This window comes from Gobio gobio (genome assembly GCF_949357685.1).
Source record: "Gobio gobio genome assembly, chromosome: 8".
NCBI classification, from domain to species: Eukaryota; Metazoa; Chordata; class Actinopteri; order Cypriniformes; family Gobionidae; genus Gobio; species Gobio gobio.
The window spans coordinates 39,192,552-39,216,799 of record NC_137114.1 but is presented as its reverse complement, the minus strand read 5'-3'; the positions used below and the strand labels follow the sequence as shown (position 1 = coordinate 39,216,799).

The 24,248-nt window shown below is 37.9% G+C and overlaps 1 protein-coding gene across 1 annotated transcript; it reads right to left on the bottom strand.

The window, feature by feature from the left end:
• Positions 1-1,385: 1,385 nt before the first annotated feature.
• On the bottom strand, positions 1,386-22,947 carry c2cd3 (C2 domain containing 3 centriole elongation regulator). Its single transcript, XM_079823533.1, has 33 exons — positions 22,761-22,947; positions 22,213-22,479; positions 21,416-21,573; positions 21,117-21,292; positions 20,501-20,628; positions 19,985-20,111; positions 19,751-19,888; positions 19,470-19,617; positions 17,679-17,764; positions 17,292-17,480; positions 17,088-17,197; positions 16,873-16,991; positions 16,651-16,782; positions 16,096-16,545; positions 15,790-15,941; positions 13,959-14,202; positions 13,693-13,870; positions 13,430-13,613; positions 12,747-12,919; positions 12,513-12,648; positions 11,298-11,566; positions 10,745-10,825; positions 9,799-10,419; positions 9,399-9,698; positions 9,174-9,312; positions 8,676-8,740; positions 8,342-8,547; positions 8,002-8,135; positions 7,773-7,916; positions 6,856-7,046; positions 3,647-4,469; positions 3,266-3,374; positions 1,386-1,713 (listed from the first exon to the last, which is right to left on the bottom strand). The coding sequence occupies exons 1-33, from the start codon at positions 22,810-22,812 to the stop codon at positions 1,582-1,584; spliced, it is 6,561 nt and encodes a 2,186-aa protein (XP_079679659.1). The 5' UTR covers positions 22,813-22,947; the 3' UTR covers positions 1,386-1,581.
• Between the last annotated feature and the right edge of the window lie 1,301 nt (positions 22,948-24,248).

Genomic DNA, 24,248 nt, shown 5'->3' with positions numbered 1-24,248 from the left:
AATGGTGTCTTCAATGCGACGCAAACAGAGAAAGCTGGGTAAGTTCTCTGTGTGAGGAGATTTTGCTTGTAATATGATGCTTTTTTTTCCTACTGTATAACTGATGTAATGATGTCTTGTGCCACATGCAGAAACTTTACAGCAGAAACTCAGCCTTAGAGCGATTCATAAGCTTCTTAAGAAGAAGACCCAACATTCCTTGAGTCAATCTGAGGTACATCTGAGATATGATTCATGAAATGCAGATTTGAAAAGCCTTGATTGAGATATCTGTCTTCCACTCTTCAGAATCTCTGGCTAAAGTTCACAGAAGGAAAACTTCTGCTGACAGACTTTGTGGAATCACTTCAAAGCTCTCAGATGGTATGCCATCGACATCTTATTCAAGCGGAGAAGATCCAGAACCTCATCCTACAAGCACAAATATACAATCAAGATGTTGATTTTTCCCGCCTCGGGCATCATCCAGATTTCGGGCACTCACCGACCATGATCAGTGTCTTCAGTGGAATCTATCCGGTTATCTTACTGCCTGGTTTCCAGTATCCTCATTTATCTCCGACATCATATCTTCCTCCACTAAAGCATCACGGCTGTGTCGATGTATGCTCGACTTTGATACCCAAAGATGAATCGAGCAGCAAACCATTTTTTTGTAAATGCACTGAGACTCGCCGACGGCCGCAAAGACATGCTGCTTTACAGCCACTTGACAAGAATCAATCGAACGTTCACCAGACTCCCTAGTAAAGGCTGATGATCTGGGAACTCTAACAGAACACTAAACAGTTTTTTTGTGAATTTGGAGTCAAATGAATGTCCGTTTTGTCATCATTAATGTATATGTATATCAGTCACTGACTGGCCTGGTCTCTAAATATACTTTACATTATTACATAGTCAAATAAATAAATAAATATTGCATTCTATCATCAAAGCCTATTTTTACAGTTACAATTTTACATTACAAGTATTTATAAATTCCACTCTAGGCAGTAAAATAATGGATGAAATACCAGTTATATTTAGCCCAATTTACTGCCATTCTGTATGGCTTTGAGTCTGTCAATTGACTCATCTGCTTTAAAAGAAGGTCAACATGAGGTCCAGTTCCTTGATCAGACTCATCTCCCTAATTAGAGCTCATTAAACCGGCTGAGAGGGTAAAGAGAGGCTTTTGTCTGACCGTTGGCTTCTTTTGTCTCTGGATAATACTTTGGTTACATCACTGTCAGTGTGTGCTATTGTCTGCAGCAGCTCAAATTGGGCAATTTTCTCATCTGTCAGCTAAATACTTAAAGCCTTTGAGCAGCACAGCCTTTACCTTCCACAGACAACTGCCAATGTAAAGCTAAATCGAAAGAACGAGACCTTCAAAAACAATTACCCGCATTTGGAAATACAAAATTATTTATTACAAAAATAGTTTATTACTGTAAATAAACAACTTTTTTAATGCTTACATTATCCAAAACTCCTGTAAGAAAGCCGTATTGCATTATGTAAAAAATAAATAAGCATCAATACTTTAAAATACAACATTTAAAAACAAGCACGCGCACATAAATCATGCGAAATGTACTAACTTTCTTCTGTAAACTTTGAAGCAAATATTTTTGCGATTCTTTTGGTCTCTTCACTCCTCTGTGATGGAGGAATGCTGGGTCTTGATCGAGGCATTCTTCGATATAGGTTTACAGGATTTACAGTCTCCTAAAAGAAAGAATTGTATAGAATAACCAAATCATAACTAAATTTTACGGCAACACTTTTATATACAATAACGTTTCATCAGTTAAAGCTGCAGGCCGTAACTTTTTGCTCTCTAGCGGTTAATAAACACAACTGCATTGCAGCCGGAGCTACTTCTCTCTGTTTATGTCTAGGGTGAGTCACGCAGGGACTGTGCTCCTCCGCTGCAGTTCCTACCAGAACGGTCTGAAATAGTCCCAATATAAACACTTATTATAAGTGTACCATAATGATTCAGGGTAAGACAAAAACGGAAAATGGATTCATGTTGTACATTCTCATTATATCATTTTTGTAAATGGCACGTTGGCACGTGCAATGACAATGGCACGTTACACTCTCAAGACCCTTAAAAGGTACTGCGAGCCGATTCATGATTCGGATCGCGTGTCAAACCGCCAAACTGCTGAAATTTGGCGATTCAAATCGCTGAATCGACTCGCTGATTCATAACGCTTCGAAGCTTCATGCCTTGTTTTGAAATCGTCATCACTATGTAAGTCGTTATTTAGGGTTTTTTTGCGCACAAAAACTATTATCGCCGATTCATAAAGTTATTTTAGAACCACTGTAGTGAGATGGACTTTGTAACGACGTCTTTAGTAGCTTTTATGGGTCTTGAGAGTGAACCGTGCATTGTGCCAATGGAGGCCTTTCAGAGCCATCAGATTTCAACTGAAATATCTTCATTTCTGTTCCGAAGATGAACTGAGGTCTTACGGGTGTCGAACGACATGAGGGTAAGTAATTCATGACAGAATTTTCATTTTTGGGTGAACTAACCCTTTAACAAAGATTCATGAACTTTGGAGATTGTGTTCACAATATAAAGGTTAATCATTATGGACCACATTTGAAAATGTGTTCACTCATATCTACTAAATGATATGACCGATAGCCTAGGATGGGTTTTTATTTTTTATCGAATATGACCAACAGATCGAATGGATGGTTGGGCGAACGGAGAGTAACAAACAAAAACAAAAAAAGTTAAAAAGGAAAAAAATTTACTATCCTGGGACAGGTTAACTAAAACTATAAAAACACATTTCTGTTAATTGAAATAAAGCTAAAATAAAATATTAGTTAAAAAACTTAAACTGATTTCAGTTTATTGTCAATGCAGCGCTTTTATTTTAAGTTGAAGCACTAAAATGATTAACTGGAAATAAATTACAACTAAAATTAAAACCAAAACTTAAAAAAAAAAAAAAGAAATTGCTAATTAGGTGGGGGGTTTTTTAAGACAAAAAAGCACATAAAATGATGAAAGCTAATTCAAAATATTAATAAAACTATAATATATAAAAACTAAAATAACTCGCCACACTTATATTCTCTTGACAGATTCAGAACAGAAAAAAATGATAAAGAAGAAAATGCATTAACTTAACTATCTTCATTGCATTAATTAAATCTAAAAAAAAAATGTATGAAAAAAAATGTATCTATAATATATAATCTTTTACCAAACGGTGGTAATAAAAAAAAAAAAAAAAGGGAGGGTACTCACTGACTCAGTTGTTGCTGATGGAAAGACAGGTGCCATCCTCAAAGCCCTCATGGATGCCTCCAGATGGTGGGCCGACAAGAAGAAATTTGGAATCTCTACAGATTCCGAACTGCAAGGAGGGGTTAAGCCAAAAATAAACCAGATATCATAAACGGTAATAAAAGCAGCAAGGATATCCCCTGTCAATGTCATCTTTTTTGAACACTGCCCCATTGACTTCCATTGTAAATTCACTTATAATAGAAGTCTATGAGGCAAGTGTCAAAGCTTTTTTGTTGGTTTTTACAAACTGAGGCAAAGCATGACATTTTTCAACAGCATGCCACACATGCAGTCAAAAAACATATGCTGTCTTGTGTCATATAAAGCTTAGAAGGATACGGTTTTGTTCTTCCGTCAACTCTTTTATCATCCGTTTCTGAACCAGACTCTGTAAAGGGAGGCGAGTTTGGTTTCTCATCCCTTTCTTCAGGTCCACTGTTACTTAGGTCATAATCTTCAACCTCGCTAATGCTAGAAAGATCGCCGTCTCCATCCAGACCATTTGGAGAAGGCTGCTGTTCCCGATGACCTGTGGCAATAGCGCTTTCACTCCTAAATGTATCCTGATCAGTTTCAGATCCTTCACAGATATCAGAGTCAGAAGCAATGCCTTGAGATTCTGCAATCAGAGACTGCGGGTTAACATCTGGAACAAGTTCTCTGCTGTTTCTTTCCTCTCCGTGAGTGTGGATGGTGTCGTCATGAACATGATGCTGCAGTAGCTCCAGACTCTCCAGAGATCCCATATCTGGGTCAGACAGTAGGCTGGTCCAGGGACTGGTTCTGTCTGTGACTGAAGTTACCTCATTGAGTGTTCGGGGCTGTATTAAAGTTTCCTCAAAGTCTTCATGCTCATCCTCGTCTTTATCCTCATCTTCATCAGATGAGTGATCGCTGGAGCTGTGATGGAGCTTTTCATCTTCAAGAGCAGCTGGTGACTGTCTGATCTCTGCAGGAGCAGGAAAGCTGACGGGCGAGACGCCATCTTCATCCTCCAACATCATATCGGAGTCTTTATGAAAGCGTGGCTCTATCTCACAGCTGTCAGACTCCGATAATATCAGCTGATCAACCCCATAAGTTAAACGCTCATCAACCACATCAGGAGAGGTGGACCTTTTATGGGTAGTTGGTGCTCCTTCCGTCTGGTGGTCACTTAAGCCTGATTTAAAATAAATACAGAATTTAAAAAATGCCCTTAAAAGGTGCAGTGTGTAATATTTATGAGGATCTATTGATAGAAATGCAATATAATATACATAATTTTTTTCCCGTGGTGTATACCGTACCTTACATAATGATCCGTTATGTTTTTATTACCATAGAATGAGCCATTTCTATCTACATACACCATGGGTCCCCTTACAGCAGGGGTGTCGAAACTTTATTAAAAGGGGGCCAGATTAGATGTTGTGGACACGTAATATATATATTACGTTTTGTTTTGAAAAAACGTTCAACAACCTTGGTTTTAAAGGGTGAAAGAACACTATTCTTATTTAAATTAACAAGTACTCTATTTAGATAGGTAAAGGTAAAAACACACTGCAAAAAATCTTTTTACTGAGTATTTTTGTCTTTTTTCCAGTCCAAATATCAAAAATTTCTTAAATCAAGATGCTTTTACTAGACAAGTAAAATTACTCTTGATTTCTGGGGGACATAATCAAAATGAAGGGAGTTTTTCCTTAAAACAAGCAAAATTATCTGCCAATGGGATAAGAAATATAATCTTGTTTCTGTTTGGGACAGAAACAGAATTCAAACAGAAACAAGATTATTTTCTTATCCCACTGGCAGATAATTTAGCTTGTCATTTTACTTATCTAGTAAATACATCTTGATTTAAGAATTTTTAGATATATTTAGACAAGAAGCAAGACAAAAATACTAAATAAGAGCATTTTTTTGCAGTGCACACATGGCACCTCACTACATGGTAAAAAGAAAAAAATATTATTTCTATATCTAGAATGGCTTTATGGTATTTAATATAAATACAAATGCACAAAACTAAGTTTATGGAGAAAAAAAAATTGTCTGTAATTTGGCCTTTGTTATTCAATTAATACATATCTACATTAAAAATTAAATAAAATGAGATATTAACCTACATTTTTGACAAAATACCACGGTTGCAGACAGTTAGTGTTACCACAGTAAATCCATAATAAATGTTGATGAATTGTTGGTTGAAAGGTATTTTGATTGGATTGTTGGCTCAGTGTTTCTCCTGATTTGCACGTTAGTGTTGTTGATTAGGTCAGCACTGTTTCAGCTGGCTTTAAACTAAACTAAATCACCGAAAGATTTTCAGCTTGTACCGGAGACCTCTGCGCCGAACTCAAACGCTTCTCACTGGCTGTTTAGTGGTCATGTGATCGAGACACTCGGCAAGTAAACACATTTGTTCAGACGCGAGTTGCACTGCGCACAAGTAGCGCTGTTTCGTTCCGCTTTTGGCCACCCGCATTTGCGCGTGGACGCGATCGATCATCTCTTCCTAAAGAATAAACATGAATGAACATCTGAAGGTATGTTGAGGATATATTACAACTTACTGTCACGTATCATATGTGGTGTAATCGCTCAATCAGTGTTTCAACCGCGAAAAGACTTCAAAATAACTGCTTGTAAACTAAACAATGTCATGTAGCATCACATTTACCTCAGGCAGTCATTCAGTGTTCACAGAATTGTATTCACTAGAGAAATCAACTCTTTCACTAAATATATGACCTATATTAGCCATTATATACATTATATTCTACTTAACCTGTTAGTGATGTCTTAATATTTTCATGTAGCCTATGTTTAAATAAACCTGTCATGAAAATGACAGTCACTGTGCATAAATTATTATATTACGATTTGGATTATAGAACGAATTGGAGAAAAAACTATTTTATAGTTAGATTTAGAATTTATTGCAAAAACTGCCTTGTGTGAAGTTTACATGTTTGCGTACTATGTTGTTGAGTGTTGATTATTATACCTAAAAATAAATAGCAACTGAATTCAGGCTAATAGTTTGGGCTCTGTTGTGAACCTTTAATATTAATGTGCAAGTAAGGGCTTCCTATATAGTTTACAGCAATATCTTCAATAAACTTTTAGTTATAATTTAAGTCTTTTAAGGACAGACACTTTTTTTTTTAGTAAACCGCTGTTTAATAAAAATAAATAAAAAAGCAATTTTGTAAAACTGCTGTACCGAACCGTGACTTCAAAACCGAGGTACATACCGAGCCGTCAGTTTTGTGTACCGTTACACCCCTATTTAATAGATAAGCGCAGGCTGTTTGAAATTCATCCCTGGGCCGCATTTGGCCCGTGGGCCGGACTTTGGACACCCCTGCCTTACAGTGAAGTCACCATTTTGCGCCACCATGTTTCTACAGTAGCCCTAAACGGACAAACTTCTCGACAGAGCGCTAGCTACTCTCTGCTGTCTCAGACGTCAACATCTTTGTCCTGTGTCGGCCACCGTAGCTTATCTATGTACATCTTAAATCAACAGGAAATCACACAAACAGGTAACAACCCACCTTTTATGATGTTATTGACCTCTCCCACCAGCTGACTGGACTTCAGTAGGAGTTGTGTCGTGTCCGTCTCTGAGTCCCTGTGCTCTTCCTCCCTAGAGGTTCCTCTCAGCTGACTCAACTTTGGGAATGTTGGAGTGGACAACTTCCGGCTGAAATATCTTTGAATATCATCCAGCTCGCTGAGGTTTTTCCTTAAAATGCAACACAAATTCCATTAGTAATCAAAATGACAGCCAAATTGGAATGAATTGCCAGTCCAAATAAAAACCTGAAAAAAAATTCTGATCATGTTAGATATTATATCCATATATTGTTAGAATCTTAGTTCAAATGTGTTAAATAGCATAGTAAAGTAAACCTTTGAATCTGAAAAATACTACTGTTCAAAATTTTTGGGTCAGTAGGATGTTTTTGAAAGAAGTATTTTATGCTCACCACAGCTGCATTTATTTAATACAGTAAAAAGTGTTATTGTGTAATATTATTTCAATTTAAAAAGCACCGTTTTCTGTTAATATATTTTAAAGTGCAATTTATTCCTGTGATGCAAAGTTGAATTTTCAGCATAATTACTCTTCAGTGTCACATGATCCTTCAGAAATCATGCTAATATGCTGGTTTAGAAATATTTCTTATTATTATCCATGTGGAAAACAGTTTAATATTTTTGTGAAGACTGTTTTCAGGATTATTTGATGAATATTAAGTTCAAAAGAACACAATTTTAAAATAGAAATCATTTGTTACGCTGTGCATGTCTTTACTATTACTTATGATATGGTTTCGCTGACATTAAATCCCAGTCTTTGAATGTTATTTAGAATACATGTGATGAGCATGTGGACATATGGACTCTGATTATTAGCTGATGTGAAATCTAAACCTTTCAGCCAGGAAGCAGAGGACAGTGTGGCTACCTGAGGGCGGAGAAGAGTGTTGAACTGGATGGGTGGGAATCTCCAGCCAAGGAGGAGCGAGACGCCTTCTCACCCTCATGCAAAGTCTGATGGAATATTCTTATGTTGTCCATGTGCTCGTCGTGGCGATCTGCCACACTGGATCTGACAAAACATCCCCATTGGTATTACTTCAGATAGTAAATCTGATAATAAGGCAGATTCTATACCATTTTCCCTAAATAAATACCTGTCAGAGAGCAGTCTTTCTAACTGATCAGGAGGAGTGTTGATCCTCTGCTCTGAGAATCGACTAATGTGGCTGGGGAAGCTGCTGTACGTAGCTGTTGTTTGATAGCAGAGGGGAAGTGCACTAAAGAGAGTCTGCAAAAGACAATCATCATGTGTGACAACAGTATTGACATTTTCAGGTGGAAAAAACGTATTTATTTTTATACACTACCGGTCAAAAGTCTGGAATAATTAAGAATTTTTTATGTTTGTGAAGTGTAGCACAAAACGGTTTTCAACATTGCTAACAAATGTTTCAAATGCTTTCAGCAAGAAAACAAAATCCATTAATGGCTTACACTTGAATCTGGAGCAGCGGTCTCGTGGGCCGTCTGTCTCTGTGCCCGGAGGTCATGTACTGCCCTCAGAGGAGACACAGACACCTTTAGCTGTCCCTGACACTGCCCGCTGAAATCAGTGATGTTATACCAGCCACAAACCGACTGAAATCCTGACAAAAGCGGCGACAGGTCAACGGACACAAATCCAATCACCCGTTCGACCTCTGCAAAGGAAAATGCATTGTAAAACTAGCGGTTTACAATTTCTGAAGAAAATATGAGAGGTGCCTGTCCGTGTAAAACTTGCCGCCCCAACGCTAGTGTGTTGTGGATGATTGCCATGTATCATTACCTCCTTTATGCCAAACTTTAAAAACCAAGGACTGCTGGGGATCCAAAAGTAGTTCCTTCGACAGTCTGAAAACAAGAAAATCATGTTTTTCATTTTCCAGGGTTCTCGGAAGCGGAAGTCGTCATAGTTGGGTAAACCTCTATAGTGGTGAACGGGAGACAACTGTTGCGTCTCCATTTGCTCCAATAGCAAAAGAAAGAAATCCACGATAGCATTTCTATGAGATTGATTACATTGGTTACATCATAGCCATTGTATTAGAAATACTCCTCAACTAGCTAGTACACTGTTCAAATAATTCATATAATATAATATAATAGTAATACATTGTAAATGTAAATTATATATATATATATATATATATATATATATATATATATATATATATATATATATATATATATATATTTTCAATGGTGGAAACGCATAAATCACAGTTTGTGAAAAGGGTCCATGAGAGTTGCATGAGGAGTGTCAAATGGGTTTAAATGGGTTTACCGGCATTCTTGCTGGTGGTCCCACACAGGGCAGTCACTGTCTTTGATCAATTCTGTGGTCACTGTGCCCGGGGCATCGGTGGTGGCGTAAGAAACACAGCAACTAGGCAACCCTCCACCCCGCTCAGCCAGAGGACAACCTGAGGATGACAACAGCATTTAAACATCATCAAATCAAAGTACTTCCAAATGAGAATGAAAAATCCAACATCACACGTTATTCTACCTTTCAGACTCAGATGCATGGCTCTGTCCACAGTAACGTTGACTATGAAGGTGTCCTCATTGTTGAGTTCTGTGGATGGTGGAGAATCAGAGCTCATGGCTGATTTGATGAGCTGTTTGCTGGACGATTGAGATTGTCTAGACAGCACTGTGGTGGGGAGGACTTCTTCCCCCTCGTCTTCTCCTGAACTGTTGAGCTCCTCAATGGCTTGAGGTACAGAGTCTGTGGTCACAGTGATATGGACTCTGACAGCAGCACCACTCAGGTTTACAGCAGAGCGCTTGAACAGAGGAAACACACCTACCACGAGAGAGAAACAGGCATTAGCCAGAGGAGATGAAATACAGATTGCATGTTACAAAAATAAATAATAAACAACCAAAAGATCAAATAACTCTACCGCTGATTGTTTGATGGTGCTTCAAGGTCCCAGCAAGAGCAGAGAGATCCACAAAGGCAGAGCCCACCAGACGGTCAGCGTTATGAGGGCGGACTCTCTTCTCCTTCCCAAAGGCCACCCACAACTGCACCTCCAGCCTCTCCTCCCTCAGGTACCAGCGTAGGGGTTGAGTCCTTCTCAACACCACGCTTCTGCTCCCCTGGAATGCCACCGTGGCTAATCCCTCTTCTCCGTCACTTTCTTCTGGAACAGGATGTCTAAGTTCTGAGCAGAAGGTCTGCTGGTTGTACAGTTTGAATCTGTAGTAGCAGTAGGTGGAACGCTGTAAGTCTTCATGTCCTGGCAGCAGCAGGCAATGGATGGGCAGCCATGCTCTAGGCATGGAAAGTGATAAGGCCAGAGACTTTGCGCTTTCTTCCAAAGTATCTTCGTCGTCTATATCAGCCTCATCTTCACTGTCTTGCCCCACGTCCCATCCGAGTCCACAGGCCGAACTGACGACTCGCTCTCTATCTGCATGATGGGAAAAACTGATGGAGATTTCAAGCCCTCCTGCTGAAGTCAGACTGTGAGGTGATGTTGTACTTCGAGGTACAGAGAGACTGTACCAGCCAGATATACCTGTAAAATATATATATTAATACTTATTAATATTCAATACCTTCATATCACAGATAAATAAATACAACTAAATAACAAAAATATGGCCAAGTAAATTAGAAATTTTTTTAAATGCTAAAATGTTAAAAGTAAATAAAAAAAATATATATATATAAATTAACAATATAATATAAAAATTAGCCAAACATTTAAATACTATATTCCATACTTTCAGACCATAAATAAATCATTAAAATATTGCAAAATAAAAGGTGACATTTCTAAATGCTAAAATGCAAATAAATAAATACAATTATTATCCTATTAATATTCAATATTTTCATACCACTTCTTTTATTTATCAGATCTGCAAGCTTAATTTTCACAGTGCCCAAGACAGCATCCTTCGATCTTCTTGTATCGACCACTACAATGAGATAAAACAAACTTACAGTACATAATATTTACAGTGCTGAAATGAGTGATCATTCTAGTAATTAAAAAATAAATATTAAAATGATACTAAAGGGTAAGTGTAAAGACGTAAAAGTAAAAAAAAAAAACGTGTTTATGAAAATATGAATAGCCGACAGGGAAAATATTATTTGCAACATAAAAAAAAATAATAATCTGAACCACTAATGTAATATACAGTGATATGTTGAACCGGCATACAAAACCTGCCTGCTCATAAAACGTTTTTTTTGATTCCTTACAACACAGAACTACACCCACACACATCTTTTGCAAGATGAGATTATATAATGAATGGCTGCATGTCATGCTTTTGTGAAGTCATTTGTAACCTAAAGGCATCAAAACATCGGAACAACAGAAGTGTGTCATGACAAAATGACATCTCCACATATCCGTCTACCTTTCCAAGTTGGGCAACTCACTTTTGCGCGTGTCTCTGTTGTAAATGGTGAAGACGGCCACTGCCTCCTGCAGGAGTTCAGCAAGACTGACACTCTCCCCGTTGTCTCTCTGCACCAGCAGGTTACAGCAGAACTCTGCGTGATGTTCAAACTCTGGGCAGAAACTTTTGGCCGCCACACGTGTGCTTCGAACCTCACTGTCCGGCAGGAAGGACAACTGCATGGTAATGAAGGAGTTGAGCCCCACTTCTGAGTAATACTGCAGCGAGCTGTCTGTATCTGCAAGAACTCTGAGAAACAATAGAAAAATGCTAAATAAAACATACATTAAAAGGCATAAACTGTACTTCATGTAATGTTAAAGGTGTCATGACATGGATTTTATTTTTCAGAGTGTCCCTTTGATGGCAAGCGCTTTTACACTAGCTCCGCCCAACAATGCCTAGTTGGGCCACACAAGATTAAAAAAAGCATGTTTCAACATCTTCAGTGGTGTAGTTAGTAGCGTAAGGCTTTGATGCGATCGACCCGGGTTCGAATCCGCCTTTTGCCGAGCTTGCTCTTCTCCCTTATTCCCCATCACATTGAAAAAGCATTTACTTTCAATAAAAATGACATTTTCTAAAAGTGGAAATAAAGTGCCTTTATTGTCAACGGTATCAACGGCCACTCGCTAAATACTTGAGTAAGTGTTTATAAATAAAACTTTATTATGAAATCATTAACTAACGGTTTGTCTGGACAAAAGTCCGGACCTCAACCCCATCGAGCACATTTGGGGCGAGATGGAAAATAAACTGGACAGATCTATTGTACATTCAAAGGAAAGCCTTTGGCTTCAGCTGCAGAAGGCATGGGATAACATTAGTGTTGAAGTTCTCAGAGGAAATATATTGACACTAGGCCAGAGAGATGTTCATCTGATATTTGAAGTTAAGAGCAACCATCTGCATGTTTCATGAACATAATGAAATGTAATCATGTTTTGGAGGCAAAAAAGGTCAAAATTTTCAGATCTGTCAGGTGTTCTAATAATTTTGGCCACCACTGTATAAATAAATGCTTTGTTTATAATGAGGAGGACGTTTTAAGCTATGCAATTTGCAGGATATTTTAAAAGATCTCTTATGTGTCAAAAGATCAAGGCAAATTTGAGTTCTCATGTCATGACCCCTTTACTCAAGCTAGATTGATGTGTGCAAAGCATTTGGGGTAATTTGGAATAGATTGACTCACTTGGCTGCAGCTTGCAGCCCGGCTGCTCTGTGCACCTGCACAACAAGTATCACTCTGCGGGAGGGCACAACCCCACTCTTCACTCCGACACTCCTCATTGGTCGAGACTTGTACTGAATGCTCACTTCAAGCAGCCCTACAGGGAAGTACAGAAAAAAAATATTTTTTGTAACATTTGCTTCAAATTCATATTATACTCTATATATTATTTGTATGCATTAGGCATTCAACTACCAGGAGACTGAGGCTGTGTGTCAGCAGGTCGGTCAGTTCTTGGTACCAGAGGGAGGGAGAAAAGTTGCACACCGGTTTGACCCTGTTTCTGCATGGTAACCATTGCACACAGTTTGGACATGGGTAGCAGTCCTCTGGCTACTAGCTGATCTCTCACATTTGGATAATAATACCTGAAAAATATTTAAAAGTAAGTCATATCTTTCGAACAAACAACCAAATAATTGCCAAAGGAGACATGCTTTTAAAGGCTACATTATCAGTAAAACGTAAAAAAAATATTACCAAATAAAAATGCGAAAAATTAAGAAAAAAAAAAAAAAAAGAATTAAAATGTAATAAACATATTGCCAAATAAGGGACACATTTTTCAATGCTAAAATGTAAAAGAAAATAAAGAAATAAAAAATATTGCCAAATAAAATATGCATTTGTAAATGCTAAAATGTAAAAGCAAATTAATCAATTAATTAATTAAACTATTGCCAAATAAGAGACGTTTTAAAATGCCAAAAATACATGAATAAATCAAATTACAATATTGACAAAAAAAAGAGTAGTTTAACACATATTTTAAAATGCTAAAAAGTAAAAAGAATTAAATAAAAAAAGTGTCCAAGAATACATTAATTAAAACCGAGGACTAAGCTATGACTAAGCTATAATTTCTACATTTACTGTACCTGCACCAAACCTCAAACTGCACTCCTCCACCATTCCTCAGTCCCTGATTGGCCAGTGAGCTTAGCAGTATTCTTTGCACTGGGAAGTCAGGAGGAGCCAGAAGGACATGAGTCTCATTATGTCCAAACACAGGGTCAGGCACACAGAGAGTGGTCTCGGTGCGGTGTGCCTTGAGGTCCACATCTGTGGAAAAGAATGTTGGGTGAGCTAAATGGAAAAAGACTTTAAGCCGTCTGATACAGTCAGCAAGAAAACGGCTTACTGCTCTCAACAACATGTGGGTCCATGTCCTCTCTCGACTCATTTTGTGCAGGGAAGGAGTACTGGATGTAACAGTCAGCCTCTCCCCACACAGTGGACTGCAGAGGCGTCAGACCCTTCACTTTCTCTACTCGGATCATGAAGACATGCTCACGCAGAACATCTGCAACGGTACTGGCCTAAAAGAACATTGATTAGAAACAATTTAAGCTTCATTTTTTAGCATCACCATCAGTGCTGCTTCCAGGAGTTTTAAAGTGAACTAGCCTTGGTTTCTACATGTGGCCGGTGGTCTAACATGTGAGCAGGTCGAGGCATTGGCGACACGTGGGCCAGCTCGTCATCCCTCATTCGCTGCAGTGCCGTGATCTGCTGTGCTAGACCCATTGCTAGACACACCCTTAGGCTTCCACGAGTGCTGCCAGTGAATACGTCAACCACGGGCATATAACTGTCCACTCCAACCACTGGATACTGAGACTGCAAGAGCAGCTCAGAGATCTTAGGGTCTCTGAAGACAAAGTAAAAGACAAATTATGTTCCATATTATTTATAATATTATGAATTAGCTTTTATTTTTATAATTTCACTTTTCATGTTCATTCTAGTTTATGTTATGTGCATTTGTAAATATTATTGGAACATTTTCTATTTAGCTTTAATTTTTTCCAGTTTTAGTTTCAGTAATTTTAGTAGTTCAACTTATTTTAATTTCAGTTAGCTGCCAAGGCAACATTTCTATTTTTTATCTAATATTTTTATTTTATTTTAATTATAGAAAATGATTTAAAATAGATTTAGCTTTATTTAAATGGTAACAACACTGTTTGACCTGTTTAATATTAATATTTTTTTATTTTTGTCATCATTATTATATAATATAATAAATATTTTATTACATATATATAACATGATATTTGATTATATATGTATTTCAAATATTTATTGTGATAGGAAATGTTAACAAAATACAATAATTAAAACAATATTATAATTATGCTACATATAAATATAGTAACAAATGTCATACACACACACACACAGAGACACACACACACATTTACATTTACATTTATGCATTTGGCAGACGCTTTTATCCAAAGCGACTTACATTGCATTCAAGGAATACATTTTACATTTTTCTCAATTCTTGCTTTCCCTGGGAATCGAACCCATGACCTTGGCGTTGCTAGCGCCATGCTCTACTGTTTGAGCTATAGGAAAGCTATAACACACACACACACACACACACACACACACACACACACACACACACACACACACACACACACACACACACACACACACACACACACACACACACACACACACACACACACACACACACACACACACACACACACACACACACACACACACACACACACACACACACACACACACACACACACACACACACACACACACACACACACACACACACACACACACACACACACACACACACACACACACACACACACACTTTGTTTTTGTGAAATGTGAGGACATTCCATAGGCGTAATGGTTTTTATACCGTACAAACCGTATTTTCTATCCCCTTACACTGCCCCTGCCCCTGCCCCTAAACCTAGCCCTCACAGGAGACTGTGCAGTTCACTTTCTGTGAAAAAAACCTTGTTCTGTGTGATTTATAAGCATTTTGAAAAGTGAGGACATGGGGAACGTCCTCATATTTCACCCTCTTTTTGTAATACCTATGTCATACCCATGTCATTATACACATTTGTGTCCTGATATTTCACAAAAACATGCCCACAAACACACACACACAAACACACACACACACACACACACACACACACAAACACAAACAAACACACACACACACACACACACACACACACACACACACACACACACACACACACACACACACACACACACACACACACACACACACACACACACACACACACACACACACACACACACACACACACACACACACACACACACACACACACACACACACACACACACACACACACACACACACACACACACACACACACACACACACACACACACACACACACACACACACACACACACACACACACACACACACACCTACCTGAAGGACATGTAGAACTGGTGAAGAGGTAGTTTTACTAAACCAAGAAGTTTATCATGATCTGAGCTGCTGGCCCTCAACCAAACTTCAATGACCATCATGTTGTTCTTCATTCTCTCCAACAGTTTGCTGGTCAGTGCGATTGGAGCCACCTATATAATGTATTAATTAGGTTAGAAACAAATAGCATGCACCAGATTTTCACATTTTCTAAAGAATATTGTATTATATGATTCCTGATGATTTCCACCACTAACTAATATGGTTTAACTGTGAACTTTCCTCAATTCTCCATTGTGCACAAACCTGAATAAAGCTGAATGTTGGATGTTTATGACCCCAGCTCACTGCAGATCGAGCGGTTTCATCGGATTCGAGGAGCTTACAGTTCAAGTAGATATTGGGCTGCATGGGTGCACAGTTGAAATCTTTCCCATCAGGGACCATGAGCAACATATGAAGCAAAATCTCAGTGTCTTCCACTTCCTGCCGCCGAGGCTCATGAAGAGAGCTCTGGTATCCGACGTGTGGTGATGTGGATCGAGATCTGGTTGGAGGTATCAGGATACTCTGCACTTGATGAACACCTGCACGAGGAGATGGGTCTCCCCTGTGGTCGCTCACATATAAACCCTTCTGCCCACCATGCTCCTCAGTCAGACGGGAAGAGAGAGGTCTTTGTGGACTCAGCATGTGCTTTGCAGGTCTCTTTTTGGTGGAGAAATCATTCTTGTCTGCCGCTAACTCGAATGAAACCTGTAAAAACAAAGAACATGCTGAAGTACAGAACAAATATGTGGGGAACGAATTGCTGGGTTCAATAAAATTTTCTAAATTTTGTTCTTACGAATGACGCATTACCTTCAGAGGACCGACTGCCTGTTTATCAGTGTTTCCATCCGGTCTTTGAACAGGCAAGGCAGCAGAAATGCTCAGCGATTCACTCTGCATCATGGATCTCAGAGGAAACATTGCTGACCCAATGAGAATGGGCTAAACAACAAACAAGACAAATAAAACCATAGTTTTTTTTAGGTTTGTTTGATGTGTGTATATTTTGTGGTAGGCACACACTGCACTTACCGTCTTTTGAAGGCTATTTCTGGAGTAGATCTTGAATATGACGTTCATATCACACCACTGTTTAATAGATGACCTACTCAACCTCACTGGAAACAAACTTTGGTGCTGAAACGCCACCACTAAAAAAAACAATAAAAAAAAACAACACCAGATTGTTACGCTACTTCTTGGTTAAACTCTCTTTTGTTAAAGTTCCCTAAAACAAATATACTCACCGCCCTCTATTACTTTACTAGAGACAACCTTTGTAATCTCTGAAGGTACTCGTTGAACATCCTCATACCCAGCAGAGACCATTGGAAAGAGGTACTCTACAATATAAAAGCTAGACAGACAGGACAAGTCAGGTTAGTTTTAAAACACTGAAACTAATTTCTGCCATCTATATTATCTGAAATGAAACATCCTAAATGTCGTACCATTTTTTTGTGGTGAGGGGGCGAGGTGGTCTTCCTTTTCTAGAGAGACTTCTTGAAGTACTGTCAGTGGGAACTTTTAACTCACTGATGGTAAGCCTGGCAAAACGAATATCTCCAAGCAAAGATATTTTATCCATGCTAAGTTCGGAGAGATCATCTCTTGCTTCTGAATGATTCACCTCATCAAGCCTTCAAAAAATATAGGCAATTTACACAACAGCAGATATGAACAAATTATTTTAAAATGTATTATATTCTGTCCCGTCACACCGATGAGAAAACATTTACATACAGTATATGTTTAATATCATACTTTTTATATTTAGTTTTCTTTAATTTTCAGCATATTGAGTGTTGAGCATTGCTTTCTGCATTAGTGCAACTGACCGGGCATTTTTAGCTGAGCTTGTGTGTTCTGGCTTCCCTGCTGGGCCTTTTTTCTGATGGTCCTCTTCCATACATTCATTTGATATCTGAAATAGGAAAAAAATAAAGAATTACAAAGTTTTATGATTTAAGTGCCCCTATTATTATATTTTAAAGGTTCCTAATTTTGTTTCAGAGGTCTCCTACAATAAGTTTACATGCATCCAAGGTAAAAAAAAAAATTATTAAACAAAAAACATTGCAGAATCATTTATTTTCTCACAGTGTCAGAAACTGTTTAATAAAGGATTCAGGGTGTGTTCACACTTGGCATGTAAAGTGTGAGGAACAGAATGCTCAAGCATTCCTGTTTTTTCTCATCATCGCAACGTTTGGAACTTGCATCAGAACCGCGTCTCCTCCCTGCTACTGTTTTGACTCCTTTACCCATTTTATAAGCACTTCACGAGTTGTCAGCTCCATCATATTCCATCGTATGTATGCACAACTGTCTTTGGGGTTTCTGATACTGCACTTAATTGTTTCAAGTCCTACCTTATCGATCGTAAGCAGTTTGTTGCCATGGGTGGATTTAGGTCTGAGGTCGGTGTTTTGTGTAATCTGGAGTTCCTCAGGGATCAATTTTGGGCCCCTTGCTTTTCAACATTTATATATTTCCACTTGGTCAGCTTTTGAGATCTCTTGGTCTAAAATTTAATTTTTATGCAGACGATACTCAGATCTACATACACTTAAAACCTAATGAAACTGTGCCTGTTGATTTTCTTTCTAAATGTATTTCTAAGATAAATGAATGGATGTCTCAAAATTTTCTCTGTCTTAACAGTGAGAAGACTGAGATTATGCTCATTGGTTCACCCCACCAACTACGTAATGCTGGGTCGGTTACCTTAACTGTTGATGGTTCATCAAACTAAATTTAAGAATTTGGGGTGAACATTTGAGCCATATCCAAAATACAGTTAAGACAGTCATCTTAGAAATACTGCCAGATTACGTCCAATGCTTTCTTTTTCTGTTGCTGAGAGGTTGAATAACACTTTCATGTTTACCCGTACTGATTATTATTGTAATGCCTTGCTGGCTGGGGTGTCAAACGCTACCCTAAACAAATTACAGGTAGTTCAAAATTCAGCTGCTAGAATCCTTACAAGAACTAGGATTAGAGATCATATTACTCCTATTTTGGAGTCTTTGCATTGGCTCCCGGTTAAGTTTAGGGCTGATTTTAAAATGTTGATGCTTACTTACAAAGGCTTTACATAGGTTGGCACCTCAATGTCTGAGCTTTTAATTCCCTATACTCCGACGCGTAACCTTCGTTCACCTGAAACTGGTCTTTTAGTTGTTCTGAAACTCGTCTAGACAGATGGGTGATAGAGTTTCTCCTCATTAGCTCCAAAACTATGGAATTCCTTACCGATTGAGATAAGGCAAGCTCAATCTCTCTGCATTTTTAAATCTCGCCTTAAAACTGCTTTTTTTAGGCTAGCTTTAATTGAACATTTGCAGGTTTTTTTTACTGTTTTGATTGCACATTCTTTTTCTCTTTTATTTATTTTTCTCTTTTGTGTAGTTTGTTTTATTTGTTTCTGTAAAGCGCTTGAAGATGTACATTTAAAGTAAATTACACTTTGATCTTTGAAACTCTTCACAAACTCTTTCATTCACAAACAGCTCTATTACACACTACATGAAAGGTAATATCCAAAAAAGAAAAAAAAACTAATAGGGGCACTTTTAAGGAAACTACATATAATAGTGTTTTGTGTGTTGCACTGTATGGCTTACAGGAGCTTTGTAGAAGAGGTTCTCCAAAAGACTCTGATCATATTGAGGGTCATTGAGCTCACTGTCCATGAGCACACTACTGTGATCAGAAACAGAATCTGGGAGAGAACCCTCACCGTCCCAGAACTGCAGCACAGATCCATTAACACTGAGGAACAGAGCCATTGCAAATATTAAAACTTATATTTTGAAAAAACATTCAACTCATTCTAAAAAATTTCCACATTTCCTTCAAGTACATTTTCTTCACTTCATCTAATGGTAACATTAGCCTTGACTACCTTCCAAGCAGCAGATCCACTGCCATGTCTTCTGTGTTGACTCTATTATGACTTGGTTCTTCGAGGTCCTGAGCAGGATGTTGGAAGTCCGATTGAAGGATGTTCTCCAGAAACTGTCCTGACGAGGGCCTATCTGGCCTTTTGGAGGAAGATGATGTTTAACACTATTTAGCATTTAAGTTCTGTCTATTTTGACTCCTCATTGGTATGTAAATGAAATAAAAGTGTTCATACAAAGCGTCAGTGTTGTCTTTAAAGATGGTCGGGGGAACATCCTTCAGAGGAACATCTGACTCCATGTCAGACTTTAAGGCTGAAACTACCATGGCATTTCTGAGTTTGCTACCACGCTCCAGAAGAACTGAAAAATAAATAAATAAATAAAAAGGTAAAATATATCACTAATAGGTAAACTACTTAAAGAAAAATAAATAAATAAATACTAATTAACTAATTACTGTCACATGAATATAAATATAAGAGCTGGTCTTTTTGTCAACAGATTTCACAACGGCTGCAAACATCTCTAAAGAAACATTTCTAACTGGTATTGTTAATTATTTTGAACACATTTAAAAGAACAACTCAGGGTCAATCAGCAGAATTTGGCAATATTCATTTAGCGATTGGCAGATGATCCTTTAATTTGACCAATGCTTAAAAAAAGTATTTCAGCCAAACTTTTGCTGTGTTCAACAATAATGTCAATATGATGTTTTAAATTCAGTGAATCAAGTAAATGCGTTTTACCGGACAAAAGGTCAGCAGATGTATGGCTATTTGCTGGGAGATTATGGGCGGAAGCAGGTTTAGGTTTTCCAGTGGAAGAAGCTGGCATGACATTACCACTTTCTTGAAAATACAAGTAATCTTTCCCTCTAAAACAAGAATATTGAGGAAAAAACAAACAATGTTTTGTTGTTAACTACAACATTTTTTTTTACTTGGCCACTTAATGAAAATAAAATAAGTTTATGAAGTAACAAAAAATATATATATTCTTAAAAAAAAAAAAAAAGACAAGAAACTGAACTGTAAAATAAATCTGAAATTAAAATATGAATAACTATTAATAAATAGTAAATAATAATAATAATAATAATAATAATAATAATAATAATAATAATATATATATATATATATATATATATATATATTATTTAATTAACACTGGGGGATAACCTATTTCCAAGTCAATAAAAAAATTCACTTAAAATTTAGTTTTTTTAATAAAATTCATTATCAAATTACAAAATCAGTCATACGGAAGAATGTTGTTGTAGCAGTACAGCATGTCAACCGAGTGATCTAGTTTGTTCCACACTGTTCATTCTACAATCAAATCATCCAAAACATAAAAGCAAACCTGGGCATGTGACCGGAGCTGCTGCCAGCTGGCTCCTTCACACTCGGGACAGGCAATACAGGCATGTTCTGGTCGCTCTTTCCTCCAGGTGCCTGTGCGTCGAGGCTTATATCAGTCGTGGGTACTGAACTACTGCTGTCATATCCTTCTGTTAATGCTTCCAGTGCAAGCGTGACCTACAGTACACGTGAAACAATAACACACAGTTAAACCGAGAACACTAGAAAACAGTGGATTTGATCAGAAAAAATAGAAAAAACTCAGCTGAGCTCAATCTTACAGCTGAGCATCTCACCAACCTGCAGCTCGCCAAGTTTTTCTGATGTCGGCGAAACAAGTGTGAAATATCCATTTATGGAGTGAGACAAAGAGAGCCGGGCAATCCCAGGGATTTGAGCTCGAGCTATAGGCAAATGATCAACCTTTGTAAGCACATCCAGCACCAATGAGCCCATATCTGTGAACAAACAAATATTATATGAAGTTATGAGTCATATGATGAATAAATCTACACAATCTAACAATGTGAAGTTAAAGGGATGGTTCACCCAAAAATGAAAATTCTCTTATCTTTTATTCACCCTCGAGTCATCCACAATGTTTATGGCTTTCTTTCTTAAAATAAACACAAATTAACTTAATGGAAAATAATCGGATTATTGGAAATAATCCATCCCTATGAGTTTATATAATGCAAGTGAATGGGTGCCACTTGGTTGACGCTTGAAACACTTACACACAACTTCTTACACACAACAATTCTTTTGCTTCAGAAAACACTGGTTCATCCACTGGGGCCATACGGATTACTGTCACAATCGCTGTGTGTGGTTTTTCAAAGCATCAAACGAGCAACACAAATTCACTTGCATTATATGGACCAAGAGATTGATTATTTCCCTAAAAAATCTTGTGTGATCATCTGAAGAAAGAAAGTGATATATGTGTGATGGCCTGAGGGTGAGTAAATGATGAGAGAATTTACATTTTTGGGTGAACTCTACCTTTAAATAGGTCTCTCTAAAAAGGGACTGCCAACAATCAACCATTAAAATACACTATCTTATATGGACCTGTAGCAGCAACCAAGTCTGACCTGTCAAATAAGACGTCAGCTGTTTTGGTCCACATCGAATTGGAAAGCGGGCGGTCGATTTAACCCCTTTCTGCTCAACGTGTCCATCTCTAGGCCTGAAGAAGGTGCCGTTGGAAGAATCTCCCCACCATCTGAGCCTGATCAGAGTCACAGGAGGAGGTCTGATGATGGTCCACAGCACTTTACTCACTGTCACTCTCAGAAAACATCTCAGCTGGCCTTCTACCAGAGGAGGAATACTGGTGGATGGAGACACATCGCTGAGCACTGCAGAGTGTGGAGGAGAAAAAGAAAGATATGAAGTTCATACAGGACAAAAATCCAATGCAAGCCAACAACTAACGTTAGTTTTTTCAACAAGCAGTCCATGGGGCAACTAACAGCAAATAAGCATCAGTCAGTCTCAAAACAGACTGTACAGCCAATGCTGCCCTAAACATGCTGTCTAAGTAGGCAGCTCCCTATGTTTTGAGACACAGCTTTTGTCCTCACTAGGGTAACGAGATTTAAAAGACTGTTGGATTAGCATTAGCACTAATGTAACTCACCTCTTTTTCTGTTGCTTACACCCTTTGAGGGCTTCACCTTTTTGTTCTTCATTCCTCACATCGAGAGTGTACTAAATAATATTATTAATGAATCAAAACTCGCACTTCATTGACAGTTGCGTTAACAAACATAATACCGCTGAGCAACGGCACGACCAATCAGATCCCAGAACAGCTTCTTCTCTTTGTTTTGACGTTCAGTCGCAGGATTTTCTAGCGCCGCTAAGGGAATTATGTGGAATTACAAGGGAACAAAAACTGATTCAAATTGGTAAACCAAAATGTTAAAATGAAGTAATCGTAATCCCAATATTACTAATTATACTTATACAGTTCATAATTATATGTACACTTACATTAACTGGTATAATAAATAATATACAATAGGAACATTCAGTAACACTTTACAATAAGGTTTCATTATTTATTGTATTAACTCCCTTACAAAAATAACCTACAGGAATCCTGCAGGAATATTATGCAGATTTCCTACAGGATTTTCAGCTCATTTTCCTGAAGGAATACCTGCAGGAATTTTATGAAGGAAAACATGCAGGAATTTTATGAAGGAAAACATGCAGGAATTTTATGAAGGAAAACATGCAGGAATTTTATGAAGGAAAACATGCAGGAATTACATCCCTGCAGGGTTTCAAAATATAATATTCACAGTTCCTGCAGGACTGTTGTGGATATATATATATATACATATGCAATTATACAGGTCTTTGCAAGTTGTCTTCTGCAGGATTCAAGCAGGGGGAATAACTCCACAACAAACAATGTATTTTCACAAAATAGTTATTTTATTTATTGAAGCTGTCAGAGCAGAGCGAAGCAGAGTCCAAGTCACAGCCAAATGTTGCTCTATCAGTCAATGAAGCCTCTACACTGTTTTCCTGAAAAAAAGAAACAAAAAAGATTTTTTTTAAATGTGTGTGTGTGTGTGTGTGTGTGTGTGTGTGTGTGTGTGTGTGTGTGTGTGTGTGTGTGTGTGTGTGTGTGTGTGTGTGTGTGTGTGTGTGTGTGTGAGTGTGTGTGTGTGAGTGTGAGTGTGAGTGTGAGTGTGAGTGTGAGTGTGTGAGTGTGAGTGTGAGTGTGAGTGTGAGAGAGAGAGAGAGAGAGAGAGAGAGAGAGAGAGAGAGAGAGAGAGAGAGAGAGAGAGAGAGAGAGAGAGAGAGAGAGAGAGAGAAAGTGTGTGAGCATGAGCGTGTGTGTTGTGTGTATGACAAACTTTTACCTTACTCGTAACTTGTGCTCATCATTTAACTTTTCTCTTAGTGCTGCCCTGATGAACTTTTTTGGAACATCAGGAAACTTTTTTTGTACTGTGTCTGTAAATGCAATTCCACTTATCATATGTTATAACATTATTAACATTTTGCACTGTAACTGCACCATCATGTTTGCGTAAAGAAAAAAGCAGGACATTTTACTCACCTAGGATCAGCACAACTTTGTCCTGGTCAAGAGCTGGCTTTGCCATAG